Source organism: Dermochelys coriacea, chromosome 14 (genome assembly GCF_009764565.3).
Source record: "Dermochelys coriacea isolate rDerCor1 chromosome 14, rDerCor1.pri.v4, whole genome shotgun sequence".
In the NCBI taxonomy this organism is placed as follows: domain Eukaryota; kingdom Metazoa; phylum Chordata; order Testudines; family Dermochelyidae; genus Dermochelys; species Dermochelys coriacea.
The window spans coordinates 35,096,124-35,114,263 of NC_050081.1; the positions used below are offsets into that span (position 1 = coordinate 35,096,124).

Sequence of the window (18,140 nt, forward strand, 5' to 3'; positions counted from 1 at the left end):
CCCTGAACGCACCCCCAGCCCCAGCGGCCGGAAGAGTCCTGGCCAAACTGTCCTGAGCCACTGGCCAGTACCAGCACCATATCGCCTCCAATACCAGGTTGTTAGCCTCTGGACAGTGGCAAAGCTGAGCTCCTGGGGGCTTGGGCAATGGCTTCGGGGAGAGTGTGGAACATGGGCAGGGCCAGGGCCTAGTCTATTTTACCCACCACCCATGACGATTATCCCCATTTCACAGCTGGGGAACTGAAACACAGAGAGACTCAGTGACTTGTCCAAGGTCACATGGGCAGCCTGTGGCGAAGCTGGGCCTAGATCTGCTGGTTCCTAGGACAGCACTTTAACCATGGAGGGAGTTTGTTCCAGGTATAGGGGGAGCTGGTGGGAGAAGGGAACAAAGTGAGCATGAGGGTGAGTGGGGCTGGTAGTGGGGGAGCAGCAGGGGGTGAGGAGTAAGCAGGGCAGAGCCTGGGAGGGGAGGACAAGGAGTGGAGCCAGTGAAGGGGATGGCAGCAAGTGTGAGGCATCCAGGGTGGTGAGGAAGAGGAGTTGGGTGGCAACGATCAGAACAGAATTGCAGGACAAGGCAAGAATCAGGAAGGCCAGATGCTCTTTCCAGGCACCACCATTTCTTCCCTGCTCCCCTCCCCACCTCTGCTCCCTCCCCCTTGCTGCCCCCAGCCCAGTGAAGTCTGTGTCCATTGGACCTGGTCACAGATGGGTCTGGGCCATTTCATGTCCCTGAGCCTGTAGGGATCCCGAGCCTCCCATCATCACCCCCTTCTCACATCCCCCTCCCACACTGCCTCAGCTGGCTCAGGGTGGAAACAAACACCCCACCTCAGTTTACCCTCTTCACACTACTTACATTACTTCACCCAGTCCAAGAGGTCTGTTTTCAGTCCACATAAACCCCAAGATAAAATCTTTTACTTTGCTCTGCTCCAGCCCTGACTCTCACTTCAGTTCCTCACTCTCCTCAAGTCAGGAGTCCCTCAACCCCCCCATTCCCAGAGCTGGGCTTGGTTCTGTCTTCCTAATGGAATCAGAAGCCCCCAGCCCTTCTTCCCGGAGCTGGGCTTGGTTCAATCTCCCTCGTGGAATCAGGAACCACCAGAGCTGGGTTCAGATCAGGCTGTACCTTTATTCCCTGTAGTTCTCAGCTTTAGGGCTCTGTTCTGCTGTAGCTGCTGTGGGCTGTCATTGTCACCTCTGGGTGCTCTTCTCCCGCAGGGGAGTCCCTCTCTCTGGGGGCATCCCCTCCAGGCTCCTTGCTCTGTGAGCTCTCCTGGGATCCCTTTTCCTCAGCAGCGTCCTGTCTCTAGGCTCCCTTCAGCTGAGCCCTGGTAACCCTTTAACAGGATCATTAGCTGTTTGGCTGCCAACCAGCCACCTAGGGATTTAATGACTTCCAGGTGGGGCTGGGTTGGCTGGTTCTCCCTTACAGGAGCCTGTCAGAGGTAGGCTGGTCCCTGACTCCCCTTAAAGGGCCAGCCCCCTGTGACATCCCTTCCCCGCACAAAGCCAACCTGTACCCAAAGGAAGACTTGACCATGGCTCACACTTGGTTATTGTCTGCACCCAGAGAGGTACTTCCTACCCTTCTGCCACAAGGAAATCTGCAAGGCCCTTGGCCATATTTTTATTCTTGTCACTGAAGTATAAAGAGACTAGGAGTTGTGTCCCCAACATTTTGTGTAGCTCATGTGACAGGCAAAATCCTCCATCGTCTGCAGCGTAGTTCAGAACTTGTACCCCCTGTAAGGGCATGTCTACACTGCAAACTTAAGTCAACCTATGTTAGTCACCGTACGGCCGCAGCAGTAATTACTGGGGTGGCTGCTGTTAACACTGCCCTCCTTTTCTCAGCTGTGCCCAGCTCCCCGCCATGAGCCCAGTTGCCCCACGGGAATCTTGGGCAGCCACCCAGACTTCTCACCTCCCTTAGCAGGGAGCTAGGATGGAGGGTTGCCGGGCTTCAGCTGAAGCCCACCATGGGACCGGGCTTTCTTGATAGTTTCTCGGCTCCAGCCAACAGCTGATGTAAGTAAGGCAGTGTCTACACCAACGCTGCATCACCCTAACTACACCAACATTAGTTCTATGCCTCTTGTGCAGGTGGAGTTATTATATCGGTGTAGTGCAGCACTTACATCAGTGGGAGCAAGACTGTCGTGTGTACACTGACATAATTAGGTCAACATAAGCTGCCTTACATCAGACTGACTCTGTAGTGTAGACCAAACCTAAGTCAGGCCCTCGGGCCATTGCAGAGGTAGTCAGTAGCACTGACCTTTCACCACCGCTGTCATGCTTCTGTGCCAGACATGGACTGGCCACAGCGCTTCCCTCTGAGCCAGCTAAAACCCACTTCCTCGGATGCATGCCTCTGTATCTATACAAGTTTTTTCATGAAGTTGATGGATTTCCACTTCATATGGCTAAATGCAATGCCTGGCATGGTGATAGGTTTCAGAATGGTAGCCGTGTTAGTCTGTATCAGCAAAAAGATGCATGCCACGAAAGCTTATGGTCTAATAAATTTGTTAGTCTCTAAGCTTCCACAAGTTCTCCTCATTCTTTTTGCAGTATAATACAGTTTAGCATTCCATTACATCTCCCCCTTTAAATCCTACATTCCTACCATTTACAGTATTTACATTATCACTTCCTGGACACCACAGTGCAAATAAGTGTTGGCCACATAAACACTACCCTTTACCAGAAATCTATTGACCACTATACTTACCTACATGCCTCCATCTTCCATCCAGGACACACCACATGATCCATTGTTTACAGCCAAGCCCTAAGATACAACCGAATTTGCTCTAATCCCTCAGACAGAAACAAACACCTACAAGATCCTTATCAAGAATTCTTAAAACTACAATACCCACCTGGGGAAATGAGGAAACAGATTGATAGACCGAGATGGGTACCCAGAAATCACCTACTACAGGACAGGCCCCACAAGGAAAATAACAGAACACCACTGGCCATCACGTACAGCCCCCAACTAAAACCTCTCCAGCACATTATCAATAATCTACAACCTATCCTGGAAAATGATCCCTCACTCTCCCAGACCTTGGGAGACAGGCCAGTCCTCGCTTACAGACAGCCCCCCAACCTGAAGCAAATACTCATCAGCAACTACACACCACACCACAGAAACACTAACCCAGGTACCAATCCCTGTAGCAAACCTCATTGCCTACTCTGTCCCCATATCTACTCTAGTGACACCATCAGAGGACCCAACCACATCAGCCACAACATCAGAGGCTCATTCACCAGCACGTCTACTAATGTTATATATGCCATCATGTGCCAGCAATGCCCCTCTGTCATGTACATTGGCCAACCGGACAGTCCCTACGTAAAAGAATAAATGGACACAAATCAGACATCAGGAATGGTAACATACAAAAGCCAGTAGGAGAACACTTCAATCTTCCTGGACCTTCTATAACAGATTTGAAAGTAGCTATACTTGAACAAATAAACTTCAGAAACAGACTTCAAAGAGAAAGAGCAGAACTAAAATTCATTTGCAAATTTAATACCATTAATTTGGGATTGAATAGGGACTGGGAGTGGCTGGCTCATTACAGAAGCAGTTTTGCCTCTCCTGGAATTGACACCTCCTCATCTATTATTGGGAGTGGACTACATCCACCCTGATTGAATTGGCCCTGTCAACACTGGTTCTCCACTTGTGAGGTAACTCCCTTCTCTTCATGTGTCAGTATATTTATGCCTGCATCTGTAATTTTCACTCCATGCATCTGAAGAAGTGGGGTTTTTACCCACGAAAGCTTATGCTCAAATAAATATGTTAGTCTTTAAGGTGCCACTAGACTCTTTGTTATTTTTGTGGATACAGACTAACACGGCTACCCCCGATACATTATCACACTGTATTTGATGTGCAGTATGGATCAGTCTGTTCGGTGTCTCTGAATGGTACTGGTCTTCTAATTACATGACCCGAATATGTAACAGATTGGTCCTCTGAGTGTTCATTAGTTGCAATGACTGATTGTGGTCGGTCTGGAATCCTTGAGTCATCTTCATGTTCTGCATCCACCATCTTTAGAGTTCGCTCTGTCGATTGTTGTTTCTGAGGAACAAACTGTAGATATTGACAGTTTCTGCTGAGCTTTCCTCTGTCAGTCTCGACCATATACAACCTGGGCGCTGAATTATTTTTCTTTATGACAGCTGGAGTGTTCCATTCTTTTTCTCCATCCAGTTTGACACAAACACCGTCACCAGGTTCTAGACCTGATAGGTATCTGAGTGGTGTCTGTTGTAAAAGTGTTCCTAAGCTCTTTTTGCCTTTTTATCTGATTTGGCTACTCCCTACTTTGGGAGGGCAGTTCTGAGTTGTCTTCCCATCAGGAGTTGTGCTGCACTATATCCAGGAGCTGCTATTGGTGTTGATCTGTAACTCAGGAGAGCAAAGAATGGATCTTTCTGCTGAAGGATATTCTTGGCTATCTGTACAGTTCTTTCAGCTTCTCCATTTGCTTGTGAGTAATATGAGCTGCTAGTAATATGAGGAAGATCATATTTTCTTTGGATAAATTAAATTCTATGTCAGTGAATTGTGGTCCATGCTCTGTCACAAGTTCTTCTGGAACCCTGAAATGAGCAAAAGTGTACTTTAATTGCTCAGTAACACTTTGGTATGTTACATCTTTCAAGTATTTCTGTATACCTGGAAAAATAATCCACAGCTACCAAGTAATGATGTCCCCTGAATTCACATAAATCTGCAGCGAGTCTCTTCCAAGGTCTCTTTCATTCAGACTAGCTCCTTCTTTGTATCATTAATTACTACTGGCCATATTTTTTTTCCTGCAGCCTTCAGCAAAGGAGCTCTGGGAGCCCATTTTTGGATCCTCCTCTGCCCACATGACTGTGTGTAATGTTATCAGCTGGAAAAGCACCTTCTTGCTCCTCCCCTGGGGGCACGTCTTTTCCTTTCCAATGGACTTCGTTATGGCCCAGCTCTGGTTCAGACTTTGTGTTGCTCTTTCAGGCCTCTGCAGGGCCGAGGTCCCTTGTCTCTTCCCATCTTATTTCAGCTTCCTCTTGGATGTAGGGTGACCAGATATCCCGATTTTATAGGGACAGTCTCAATATTTGGGACCTTTTCTTATATAGATGCCTATTGGCCCCCACTCCCTGTCCCAATTTTTGACATATGCTATCTGGTCACCCTACTTGGATGTGTGCTTTTATGTTATTAACATGGTGGCTTTTCCCTTTAGCAACCGGAATCCTCACCTCAGACAGCCCATCTTCCACCCGATGGTTCTGTACCACTGCCCCCACCACAGCGCTGACCTTATCTCCTGCTGGCTGGCATAGCTTGCTGCCCAGCTGCTCTGTTTTCTGGAGACAACTTGTCTTCTCTCTCTGGCATAATTTTATCTCTTTCCACAAGGCCTCTGGGCTCTCCTGCTTCATATGCATCTCAGAACCAGGCTTCATTCCACACTCGATCTTAAGCTGATTCTGGAGCTTTATCAGCTCCTTCTGCAACATCAAACACTGCTGTTCCCTGGTTACCTTCCAGTGCTGAGACGGGCTAGCTCCTGCTCCTGCTATATGGCTTGAGCTGAGATCCAGTCCTTTGTCAGCGCATCCCGTCTAGCTCCTCCTCGGCCTTTGGGTTGCCAGGTTGCTCAGCTGTGCAAGGCCTTCTGCCCTGCTCCCCTCAGCTGCAGCAACTTTTTCTTCTAGCTCTTTCCAGTCCATTAGTGGGGGGGGGGGGGGGTTGCTAGGTGGCTGTAGAGGACACGGCAACTACTGCAGCTTCCCTTTTAGCCAGCACCTCTGTGTCTGTGCCTGTTAACATCCAGCTCTTCAGTGGGTGATCAACTTGTTCCCCTAAAAACCTCCAAGGATACCCACGGCATCACTGCACTTCCCTGAGTAAAGTCAGCCTCCTTGTGATTTATTGCTGTTGCTGGGCTCTCTCTTATCACACATACCAGAGCCCTCAGCATGCACCTCTGCCCCCTCCTGAGTCATCAGCTTTAGTCTTTCTAGTTCTTTAACTTGTTTCAGAATCTGTTCTTTCTCCTCTATGAGGAAACATCTACATTGGAGCTAAGAGGTGTGATTCCCAGCTCATGTAGACGTAGCTGAGCTAGCACCTAACAATAGCCATGTGGCCAGGATGGCACAGGTGGCAGCTTCAGCTAGCTGCCTGAGCACAAACCCACCCAGCCCCCTTGGTGCATACTCAGGCAGCTGGCCCAAGCTGCCCACACTACCCTGGCTACACTGCTACCTTTAGTTTGCTAGCCTGAGCAGAGTTAGTGCAGGTACGTCTACATGAGCTGGGAATCTCACCTCCCAGCTCAGTTGCAGACATATCCTCAGTTTCACCTTCTCCAGCTTTCTATCTTTTCCATCTAACTGGCATGGCAGGCTCCTGTGTCCCAGCAAACCCTCCTCTAGTTTTCCAGCCACGCTACTCACATCCTGCAGCCCTTTCTGGGGCCCCTCCTTCGCAAGGTCTAGGGCTTGTTCAAACCCTTCCCGTTTTGGCTCCTGGGTAGCTTTCCTCTTGCCTGGCTCATTTTCTACCTTGGCTGCCTGCAGTTTGGCTGTTTTGAGATTGTTGTTCTCCATCTCCCAGTTGCTTTGCTCCTCCCTTGGCTGAACTATTCCAGTCGGCAGGTGCTGCTTCCCTCTAGGGCCAGGGCTCCTTGACCAGGGGTATTGGCAATTCCAACTGCCCTTCCTCCCTGTGGGGTGGTGCCTGGTGCTTGGTACATTCAGCAGCTGTGAGTTTCTCCTGAATATCAATAATCTTACCAGTCCTTGGCTCACATGGGTGCTGGAGCTTTATCTCCAATGGCTGGGCTTCTTGGGAGCTAGAGCAGAATTTCTTCTTCCAAACGCCCTGTTCCTTTTTCAGTGCATTGACCCATTTGCTCTCTGCAGCCACAATCTGGTGGCTTCTTTTCTGCTCTGTGAGTAGCTCCTTCTGCCTGTCTTCTGGTCACTGGGTTTGCTCCTGTTGCTTGGCCAGTTTCAGTAAAAAAACCCCACACCTGGGCCTGCAAATTACAGCCCTCTCAGAGCTCTAGTAACACCCTTTTCTTGGGACCACCAGAAATGCTGAATCACGTTTAGCTTCTGCCCCAGCTCCCCTGGCCCAGAGAGCCAACCGTCCACTAGAGCTGCTGGTTGGATCATTTTCCAGTGGAGTCCTTTCAGGTTCTTGGGGAAAGCTGCTCAAGTGCCCCCAATTCCCAAGCTTTGAATCTGTGAGTGAGGTTAAGGTATCCCTAGTAAGCAGAGGGACGTCTGAAACCCATGGCTAGCCTCTCCTTCTGATGCTTATACCCCAGGGTCTGTTTTCTTAGCTACCCATTTTACCCAGTACTAGAAACTCTTCCTGCCCCATAGCGACATCCCCTCTGCCCAAAATCCAAAGTTCTTGTAGGGCAGCATCTTTTTACGTGTCCCTTTTCCCTGCAGTCAAAACAAATTAACCCTGGGGGAGGGTCACTTTTCCCAGCCCAAAATGGGGTTCCCACAGTCCTGGGCCTGACCTCCCCATGGCAGGGTGTCTCTAATAACCTGGGGCTCCCGTGTTCCCCGAGTGTTCTGGGAAACCAGGCCAGTCTAACCATCCTTGCTCCTGGAGGCAGCCCCATCTTATGTGCCCATCCTGCCCATAGTCTGTGCACAGCCTTGGACCAGCCCTGTCTGCGGTGAGTCAGGGTGACTCTTTCCAATCACTGGCCCTCCTCAGTGCATCGCTGTGGGTGCCTGGGAACTTCCAGCAATGGGAGCTGGAACACCCGTGGCTGTTGCTGGCCCTCCAGACACCAGCTTGGGAGAGTGAATGTCCCACAGTCATGGAAGGTGTCTGTGCCATGCTGCTCTTCTCAGCCCTCCTGGGTGAGTCTCAGAGCCAGGGTGACAGACTTTGGCTCATGCATTTTGTTCTACAGCATTAAACACAACTGTGTAGATGTTGTGTCTGGGACTGGAGCCTGGGTTTGAAGCTCCCCCTGCCCCCTGGGCTTCAGAGCCCAAAATTCAGACTGAGCCAGAAGGTCTGTACGGTTCTTTTTAGTACCATAGCAGGAGCCCCACAAACCTCAGTCTGTGGACCGAGCTCTGGGACTTGCTGCCACGGGCTGTGGAGACGAACCCAAAGTGTCTCCAGAGTCTGGGTATGAAAGTTCCCAGTGTGTCTGACCCACGGCCAATTAATGAGAGCGAGGGGGGTGGCTGGTGCTGTCGTTAGATGGAGACACCTGAGCCCTGGGGCTGTGAGATGGTCTCTGTGACCATTATCCACTCTGGGAGACACCCAGGTGCAGCTGCAGAGGGTCTGTGCCACTTGCAGAGTCCATGGGACAAATCTCTCTGGGCAGAGAGTTAAGGCTGGAGCAAGGGCAAATTTAACAGCAGCTCTGGAGTGTTTCATAGCTGATGCCCTGAGCATGGCCTGCCCATAACTGTGTGTTTCTGGGGATGTTGACAGTCACATGCTGCAAGTCTCTGGAGTTTGGACTCCTAAGTTGTTCAGACAGGTTTGAAGTGGGGCTGGGAGAAATGTTTTGGAGAAATAGTTTATATTTTTGGTTTGATTGAAACTATTCCCGAATCCATGCTGAGTTTGCTGACTAATTTCAATGAACATTCAATGTGTGATGTGGGGAAGGAATTAGAATGTGGTGTCATCCATCAGGTGAGGGCTACAACCCCTGGGCTCCGGGTGTCTGATGTGGGGCTCCCTCAATCTCTCCTGCTGAAGATGCCCCCCTGTGTCTAAACACTGCCATGGGCCCCTTGGTCAGAGTGCAGGAGTGAGAATAACTCTGCAGCCCAGTGGGTCAGGCTGCACTTGGGAGCCCAGAGTCCAACTCCCCTGCTCCAGTGACCCTGTAATTACTAACCCATAACCTCAGTGAGGGGAGAGGTTACGGCCTCTGGCACAGCAGTGTCTCAGGCCGTGTGTGATGGGGTTTCCTTGCACCGATGTAGCTGCCCCGGTGCAAACCCCTAGTGCAGACGCACTGCACAGGTATGGACTGGGACTGGCCGCTGATGCACCTTCTCCCAAATGGAGGAGGCAGTAAGAGAGGAAATCCCCCCTCCAATGCAACAGAGATTCCCTGGGATTTGCCCCTTCCCTCATATGCTTCTGCCTCCCAGGTGCCTGTGACTCCACATTATCACTTGGCCCTTGCCTCTATTCATCCATAACCTCAGTGAGGGGAGGGGTTACAGCAGGGGATGGCCACCGACATAACCCAGCCAGCCTCCTCTGACTTCAGCGCAGGCAGGAAGGGTTAAGCCCTAAGGGTGCATTGTGCACCAGGGCCAAGGGAACCTGATTGCAGGGGCTTCAGCAAACTGGGCCAGAGAGGTGGCTCAGCAGAGGAGGGTGCCTAGGGGATGGAGTAGCTCCACACTCCCTGGGCGCAGGACACTACCCCAGGAGCTGCTGTGGAGCCTGCAGGTTTGGGGCGTGAACAGGCTGGAAATCACTCCCTTCCCCCTCCAACTTCAGAGCTTAGCTGAGGAGAGGAGAGGCTTCCTTATGCCAGCGCTGGGGTGGACAGGGAGGTTGGCACATGCGGGGCTCAGCTCCTGCTGGCCAGTGCCCTGGGCTGGAGGATCTTGGGCTTTCCCAGAGTGCTAGCCCAGCCAGAGGCAGTGGGGGAAGGAAAGAGCCTGCTGGAGAAGCTGCTGGTGAGCTGCTGAGCGCTCAGATCAGGGGCTGGCTCTTCACACAGTACTGGGAGCAGGATGTGTCCTGCTGGGGAAGCAGCAGATATGGAGGAGCAGTGGGGTTGGGGGTGGGAAGGAGCAAAGCAGGGAGAGAACAGCGAGAAGAGGAGCACACGTATAGGACTGAGGGGTGGGAAGCAGGGGCAACATGTAACCGGCTACCACCTGGTGCCTGCCGGACCAGCAGGGGGAGACTCCAGCCCTGCATTCTGCATCCTCGCCCCACCACCAGCCTTGCAAACCCACCCCCATCATCAGCCACTGGCCACCTCCTCCTCACCGCTGGTGTGTGGGCGTCTGGTGAGCAGGGATCGGCCAGCAGCAGGAACATCAGAACTGATGGGGCAGAGACAGAAAATAGGAGACAATTTGCCCATTTTTAAGAAAAAGTTGGGACACCGGCAGGAGGGCTTAAATACAGGACTGTCCCTTTAAAAAAGGGACATCTGGTCACCCTCCCCCTGAGAGGAGTCAGGGCCCCTCTGGCTGTGAGGAGACAATGAGCCCGGAAAGGGCAGGGGGAGCATGGGTGGGAAGGTGTCAGTGGGGGTGAGGGGGAAGGGGACAGGCTGATGCTGGGAGAGGAAAGGGGAGGGGAAGGTGACAGGAGCAGAAGGGGAGGGACAAGAGGGGAGGGGCAGGCACAAGGGCAATGTGGGGGCAAGAGGAGTGGACAGCAGAAGGTGGCAGAGATGAGGGGTGGGGCAGGTGCCAGGACCATGGGCACAGGGGAGCGAATGGGCAGGCACCAGGGACAAGGACCTGGGGATTACAGTGGACGAGAAGCTGGATATGAGTCAACAGTGTGCCCTTGTTGTCAAAAAGGCCAATGGCATATTGGGCTGTATTAGCAGGAGCATTGCCAGCAGATCGAGGGAAATGATAATTCCCCTCTGTTCGGCACTGGTGAGGCCACACCTGGAATACTGCGTCCAGTTTTGGTCCCCCCACTACAGAAAGGATGTGGACAAATTGGAGAGAGCCCAGCGGAGGGTGACAAAAATGATTAGGGGGCTGGGACACATAACTTATGAGGAGAGGCTGAGGGAACTGGGCTTATTTAGTCTGCAGAAGAGAAGAGTGAGGGGGGATTTGATAGCAGCCTTCAACTACCTGATGGGGGGGGGTTCCAAAGAGGATGGAGCTCGGCTGTTCTCAGTGGTGGCAGATGACAGAACAAGGAGCAATGGTCTCAAGTTGCAGTGGGGGAGGTCTAGGTTGGATATTAGGAAACACTATTTCAGTAGGAGGATGGTGAAGCACTGGAATGAGTTACCTAGGGAGGTGGAGGAATCTCCATCCTTACAGGTTTTTAAGGCCCGGCTTGACAAAGCTCTGGCTGCGATGATTTAGTTGGTGTTGGTCCTGCTTTGAGTGGGGGATTGGACTAGATGACCTACTGAGGGCTCTTCCAACCCTAATCTATGATTCTATGACACAGAGTGAGGCAGGAGCCTGGGGGCAGAGGAGCTGACTGGGGCAGGGACAGTCACCAGTGGGCAGAGGAAGGTGAGAGAAGGGCAGGTGCCAGGAGGAAGAATGGGGTCATGGGAGGGGTGGGCACTGGGGGGGGCTAAGTGGGAAAAGAAGGGGCAAGGGAAGGGGCAAGCATCAGGAGGGATGTGGACTGAGGAGAGGGGCAGATGCAAGGAGGGGAGAGGGGATGGGCACGAGAGGGTAGAGTGGGAGCAAGGGAACAGGTAAGCACAGGGGGGCACAGAGAGGGGTGTGAAGATGTGGGCACCAGGGGGGCAGAGGGAGGGGTGGGTACCAGTGGGGCAGAGATGGGGTGAGGGAAAGGGCTTACACCAGGGGTCCAAAGGGGGGAAGGGAAGGGCAGGCACCATGGAGGCAGATGGGGCCAATGTTAGGCAGATGGCGACTCGGGGGCAGAGGAGGAGTGAAGGGAGGGGCTGACACCAGGGCACTAGAGGGGGGGTGAGGGGGCTGGTGTCAAGGGGGCAGAGGGCAAGGGAGGGGCAGGGGGGAGAACTAAGGGGAAGGTGCCGGGGGGGGGGGGTGCGAGGGAAGGGGCAGGCACTGGGGGATGCAGGTTAATTTCCCTTTGATGCCAGTGACCAGACCTGTCCCCGGCCCTGACTCTGTGACTCTCTCCCCAGTGGATGTGATTCTGGATCCAGACACGGCTCATCCCAACCTCGTCCTGTCTGAGGATCAGAAACATGTGAGCCACGGAGACTGGGATCCTCCCGACAAGTTTGAGGGACTCAATCATTATATCTGGGTCCTGGGCGCTGAGGGGTTCGCGGGCGGGAGGCGTTACTGGGAGGTTGAGGTGGGAGGCAAGATAGGCTGGTACCTGGGGGTTTGTAGGGAATCTGTGAGCAGGAAGGGGAAGGTCACACTCACACCTGAGGATGGATACTGGGTCCTGTGGCTGACGGGCGGAATATACCAGGCCCTCACCTCCCCCCCGACCTCCCTCCCCGTGAGCATCAAGCCCAGCCGGGTGGGGATTTTCCTGGACTACGAGGCGGGCGAGGTCTCGTTTTACAATGTGACTGACAGGTCCCAGCTCTTCACTTTCACTGACACCTTCTCCGGGACGCTCCGCCCTTATTTCAGTCCTGGTTACTATGTTTGGGGTACAAACGCGGATCCCCTGAAAATCTGCCTGGTCTCAGCTGAGGCCGGAGGGAATCTTGGTCCCTCACAGTGACCCTGCGGCACAGACTGACCCCCCCAGCGCTGCTGCTCCTCCAATCGAGATTCCAATCGAGAACCGGACACTGGGCAACCCCAGCCCAGGCTGGGTGAATGCGTCCCACTTGCTGGAAGGAACCAAACAGATTTTCCCCCCTCCCCCTATGTTTGCTCCACCCCAGCACAGGGTGATTCTGGTAAGAAATACGGCCAGACAGCGAGTGGTTTTTGCCGCCCTCACCTTTCCCCGTCCTCTGCCCCAAGGGTAGCAGATGGTGGTGGATGGGGATCATTCACACCTGTCAGAATTTTCTACCCCGTGAATCTCAATGTAAAATATGAAAGAAAAAATATCATTCTAATTTAGAAAATGTTATTATTGTCACAAGGTGTAAATGCAAGAACATTTTCATTGACATTTCAAAAACAAGCATCTAAACATTTTTTTAGAAATGGAATTATTTACATTTATTTTTTTAATTCTTCCCTCAAATCTATATTGAAGTTTAACTTCTCTAAATAGTATAATTCATATTTCAGCTGTGGAATTTCAAGAAATCCAAAATATTTGTCTTAACAAAAAAAATTATTAAATTATCAGACAGGGTTGCTCAGTTACAATGTACATGTGTCATAAACATCACAACTGCACACATGTGCAGCTGCTCTCGCTCTCTTTTCCTCTCTTTATTGTCTTGACTGGTTCTCTCTGGAAGTCAAGGCACATACACCAACCTCCTGCACTACACCTTTGACAATTAATTGGTGAAAAAATGATAGAATTAATTAAGCAATATATTTAAGTTAACTCACACAAGATTATAAAATAGTCTTTGAACTTCTGTTAGTATTAATTCATGTGATTTTTAACTTTCTAGCTTCATATAACCAGTAATCAAGACATGACCCTTCCTTTCTTGTTCTCACATCAATTAAGAAAACACGGTCCCAAACCTCAAATGCTATCTTATATATAGAAATCTCTTCTACAATATCCTTTTCTTAGTTTATTTTTCTTTAGAAATATTATTTGCAGGCAATGTACTGTCAGTGTCCACTGTTGATTTCAATGTACTGCTGGGCTCTTCGTGTTCTTGGTTCTAAGGATGAAAGAAATGTAGTCTGGTAAAAAAAAAAACAGAGACAAGGTTGTATTCCTTTACTGAATCATCATAAATTAAGTTAATTGTATTAAAGACACTGGCACTTGATGACACATAACATGAAATTTGGTGATGCTTTATTAGGAAACCTTTCTTCTTGGCCATAAATCAGTCAAAAGGATGATATTTTGTTGTCATGTGAGGTTTAGAGTACAAAGAAAATAAAGTTACCCCAGGAAATTCATCACAATTCCTCTGGGTTCTCTGTCTACCACCTTCTGGAATGCTCTGTAAAAATAGTGACTGATTGATCTAATTCCTTCAAATTAGCCATTGAACCTAATTTCTTCAAGCAGAGCAGAGTCTGAGGGGAGGCACATCACATGGCATTGCTAGGACTACATTTTCTTTTAAACGTGATGCATCACAAACATTTTCAATGTAATAATTCAGTTCTGAAGATTTATTCACAATAAGCCATCCATGGCAGAGTGCCTTAAACTTACTTTGATTATTTGAAAATAAATAACCTGAAATTATCTTTTGATGGATTCATTTGTGTTTTTATCCAATCAGCTGGTGTCTGGATGGCATGAGCTGCTGAAGCTTTGTGTTTTTCTTAGTTTTTAACACAGGGAAATTTTAATCTAAAAATAGATACTTTTCTCCTAAAATTTCCTTCAGAAATATCTGTATTCCTTTCCCTATTTCTCACTGAATTATGTGTAATTACTGTAGTCTCTTATCCAATCTTATTGTGTTATTACATGGGAAAATATGTTGGCAAATAGGTTAATATAAAACATGGTTTTTACTATCTGACAAGACATAAAACTGTGTTGTCACTCACAATTTACAACATGAAGTGTCAGGAAGAGATTGCAGGCAATGTTCATTTTTAAATGTCTAACTGTGAATGGGCTCCCCCATCCAGGGCCAGTGTAACCACTAGGTGAACTAGGTGGTTGCCTAGAGTGCCAAGATATGGGGGCACCAAAAAGCAGTGCCCCCCAATTTTGTTTTACACTATTGCTTAGGGGCAGGTACCTGTCAGTCTCCAGTGCTCAGGCCACTGCGCCAGGGCCAGCAGCCTCTTCAGCTTGCCTGGGGGCCACTCCTCCCCTCAGGCTCCCTGGCTGCTGCCACCATGGCCACCCGGGAGGACGCGGGCGGGGGGGCACCACCGCGGAGGAGACGCAAGGGGCCGGGCTCAGCTGGGGCCCCGCACCTGCCGGCCGAGAGCAGCAGGAACCGGGCGCTGCTCAGGGGGAGCCAGGTGGCCCGAGCCCAGGGCACCTACGCTCCCCGCCTGCCCCTGCTACTGTGGAGGCTGCCCTGATCAATGAAAACTTCATTGTTGTCAATGCTGGGTAAGCTGGCCATGTAAGGGAAGCTCTTCACTGATATTTTGCTCACAATCCTCCTTTGGAGTGGGAGACAATGGGGAGTGATCACAAGGGCAATGAAAAAAGTTTCAAACTCAGGTTCATAAAGTCAGGGAACTACCTATAAGTGTTCAGCTGAAAATCCCAAAAAATTCCAGCAAACTGAAAAGCTGACAAAAGTTTCATTTTGGGTTGAACTAAATGTTTTGGTTGACCGAAAATGCACCTGTTTGTTTAATTTCAAGGCACTTTTTAACATGAAAGCAAAGGAAATAAAGGGCTAAAAGAGATCCACAAAATGGCCGGAAGAGCATTATCCATTATAATCTTTAGGTGAGTGGTTAGAGCACTCACCTGGGAGACCCAGTTTCAATTTCCTCTTTGCTTGATATAGAATAGGTGTTTGAACTTAGGTCTCCCACATTGCAGAGATGTTGGATCATATTAAAGAAGTTCTGTATTAAAATCACAAATGAGTTTGATTCCCCATAGTTTAAATTCCAGGGTATTACTAATTAAGAGGTCTCTTGGTTTTTGGTACTGTTTCTCTCCCTCTATGTGTGAAACTTGCAAGCTGCTAATTGTGTTAGTACATTCTAAGACAGAGTCTGTTCTCAAAGCAATTCTCTGTAACAACAACTACTCACACAGAAAGAAAAGGAGTACTTGTGGCACCTTAGAGACTAACAAATTTATTAGAGCATAAGCTTTCGTGAGCTACAGCTCACTTCATCGGATTGCCGATGAAGTGAGCTGTAGCTCGCGAAAGCTTATGCTCTAATAAATTTGTTAGTCTCTAAGGTGCCACAAGTACTCCTTTTCTTTTTGCGAATACAGACTAACACGGCTGCTACTCTGAAACCTGTGATTACTCACACAGAGAGAGACTCAAAGTGATACTCTGTAACAACAGAAACAGCACCCAGAGACTCCCCGCCCTTTTGTTATATTCATCTCCCTTTGTTAACAATTGTGATTAAAATAGAGATAGAGGATGTATGTGGATGGATGCTTGGTGTGGATAATAACTGAATAATCAGGGAGGTGCCAGCCTAAGAATCCAGTGTCCATCAGCTGAAGAAGGCATCAAGTGGAAATAACCAGAGGACCCCCAGAGGGCAGACTGGAATCCACCCAACAGCTTCAAGAATGGGAGAACCAAAGAACAAGATAACATCTGGCAGCACGGAGCCATCAGGAATGTGCTATCTGCTGATTGATTCATCCCATAGACTGGCATAGGAAGAAATTCCTATAAAAGTGGACTCTAGAAAGTGAGAACTTTGAGGTCTGATTCTGCAAACCAACTTCCAGGAGCATCAGATGAGCATCTGACAAGGCCCTGCTCCCTCCTCATGTTCAGGCCACCTGGCCAGTGGCTTGGCATGAGCAACTCTAAGGCTGGTAACTATGATAACAACCTTGCAGAACCTCTGTGTGTGTGTGTGTGTGTGTGTATGAATGAATGTGTGAATTAATATGAAATTGAAAGGAATGTTACAGCTATAACTAACTGCTTACTATGATTCTTTCTGTATTCACAATAAATGTGGCATTTTGCCTTTTCCCCTTTAATAAGATCCTGCTGGTTTTTATTTTATTGGTATAATACACACACAGTCCTAAAAATACACACGTTAAACAGTGAGGAGATCCCAGGCTGAAGTCACATAAATACTGCTGACTGTTCTCCTGGTGCTGAGTTCATTCCCAGGCTGCTGAACAGAAACACTCTCCCTGATCAATACCCGAACAGAGCTCAATGCCCTGAAGCCTGACACACCCCTCTGCTTTACCCAGAGACTACCCATCGCGCTTTTCCAACATCGGGCCTTTCCTTTGGGCAGGGCTGGGCTCTCCCATTGGGGCTGCTCCCGGCTTCCCGGATTGGGGAGATGCTCTTCCTGTGATGCTGGCAGATCCTTCTTTCTCCCTAGGCTGAGGATGGGGCTCCCCCCCCCCATGCCACCTCCTACTCTCTGGTCTTAAGCAGCTCCCTCATTGCTGCATCTTCCTCTCTGTTCCCTGGCCTGGGAGTAGAGGCTGCATCAGGGGAGGGAGCTTCCCTCTGGGGTTTAAAGCTGGTACCTGCCGCCTGCTGTTCCTGCCTCACTAAAACCTTCTTTGATGTGTCTCTGATACTGGGAATGGGGCAGCGCCAGCATGGGGAGCTGAAGCTTCTAGAAGCAAATGAGAAACGAATGAAGTGGGTCCCATTACACTGAGGAGCTGCAGTGACATCCCTGCTCAGTCTCCGGTGCCTGGGACAGAGGCAGCTCCCTGCGATCCAGGCCCGTCCCAGCCAGAACAGGGCTGCTGGGGAGTATGAGAAATGGCCCCAGCCTCCCCCAGGGCCGAGCTCTGCCCCTCACGCTCTGATTCTCTCTCCCCAGTGAATGTGACTCTGGATCCAGACACGGCTCATCCCCAACTCGTCCTGTCTGAGGATCAGAAAAGTGTGAGATGTGGAGACACATGGAAGCGACTGCCCGACATCCCTGAGAGATTTTACACTGATCTCTGTGTCCTGGGCTGTGAGGGATTCATCTCTGGGAGACATTACTGGGAGGAGGAGGTGGGGGGTGGACTCCTCTGGGTTGTGGGGGTGGCCAGAGAGCCTGTGAGAAGAAGGGAAGAATCAGCCTTAGCCCTGAGGGGGGGATCTGGGCTGCACAGTGGGAATGGGATCAGTTCCAGGCTCTCACCGCCCCTGTGACCCCCTTGCCTCTGAGCAGGATCCCCAGCAGGATCCGGGTTTGTCCGGACTGTGACTGGGGGCAGGTGACATTTATCAGTTCTGATAATGAGGCCCTGATCTTCACTTTCCCGCTGGTCTCATTTGATGGGGAGAGAATCCACCACTGGCTCTGGGTGTGGTGGGAATCCCAGCTCAGACTAAAAGAAAAGGAGTACTTGTGGCACCTTAGAGACTAACAAATTTATTTGAGCATAAGCTTTTGTGAGCTACAGCTCGCTTATGCTCAAATAAATTTGTTAGTCTCTATGGTGCCACAAGTACTCCTTTTCTTTTTGCGAATACAGACTAACACCACTGCTACTCTGAAACCAGCTCAGACTGTGTCCCTGAGGAAGGTGAAACCATCCCATTGTGGGCCCTGAGATCAGTCTCTCTGGCCTCACAAAATGTAGTTTCTATGACCTCTTCCTGCAGACTTTTTATATTGCAGTCTCTGACCCTAGAGGTTACTTT

At 50.0% G+C, this 18,140-nt stretch overlaps 9 protein-coding genes across 19 annotated transcripts in view; 7 read left to right on the forward strand and 2 right to left on the reverse strand.

Annotated features, from left to right (window-relative positions):
- Positions 1-13,834, forward strand: part of LOC119843309 (butyrophilin subfamily 1 member A1-like) — an 845,206-nt gene extending 831,372 nt beyond the window's left edge. For all 10 annotated transcript variants that reach the window (XM_043496782.1, XM_043496780.1, XM_043496779.1 and 7 more), the window contains one exon: positions 11,898-13,834. In XM_043496782.1, the coding sequence (XP_043352717.1) occupies positions 11,898-12,457 (560 nt within the window). In that variant the 3' untranslated portion in view covers positions 12,458-13,834. The remainder of the gene's footprint in view (positions 1-11,897) is intronic.
- Positions 1-18,140, forward strand: part of LOC119843336 (butyrophilin subfamily 1 member A1-like) — a 1,931,986-nt gene that overhangs the window by 1,911,644 nt on the left and 2,202 nt on the right. The gene's annotated exons all lie outside the window — the stretch shown is intronic.
- Positions 1-18,140, reverse strand: part of LOC119843287 (zinc finger protein 850-like) — a 1,467,609-nt gene that overhangs the window by 1,320,901 nt on the left and 128,568 nt on the right. The gene's annotated exons all lie outside the window — the stretch shown is intronic.
- The window catches only part of LOC119843274 (zinc finger protein 850-like), a 1,382,451-nt gene that overhangs the window by 1,023,107 nt on the left and 341,204 nt on the right, over positions 1-18,140 (forward strand). Inside the window, exon 11 of the mRNA XM_043496623.1 lies at positions 7,302-7,307. The gene's annotated coding sequence lies outside the window, so the exon portion shown is untranslated. The remainder of the gene's footprint in view (positions 1-7,301; positions 7,308-18,140) is intronic.
- LOC119843356 (zinc finger protein RFP-like) overlaps positions 1-18,140 on the reverse strand; it is a 1,128,717-nt gene that overhangs the window by 1,005,911 nt on the left and 104,666 nt on the right. The gene's annotated exons all lie outside the window — the stretch shown is intronic.
- Positions 1-18,140, forward strand: part of LOC119843327 (E3 ubiquitin-protein ligase TRIM11-like) — a 790,215-nt gene that overhangs the window by 742,214 nt on the left and 29,861 nt on the right.
- LOC119842642 (zinc finger protein 239-like) overlaps positions 1-18,140 on the forward strand; it is a 1,225,455-nt gene that overhangs the window by 399,749 nt on the left and 807,566 nt on the right. The gene's annotated exons all lie outside the window — the stretch shown is intronic.
- Positions 1-18,140, forward strand: part of LOC119843367 (zinc finger protein 664-like) — a 1,158,238-nt gene that overhangs the window by 250,883 nt on the left and 889,215 nt on the right. The window lies entirely within an intron of this gene.
- The window catches only part of LOC119843338 (zinc finger protein 850-like), a 621,437-nt gene that overhangs the window by 250,883 nt on the left and 352,414 nt on the right, over positions 1-18,140 (forward strand). The gene's annotated exons all lie outside the window — the stretch shown is intronic.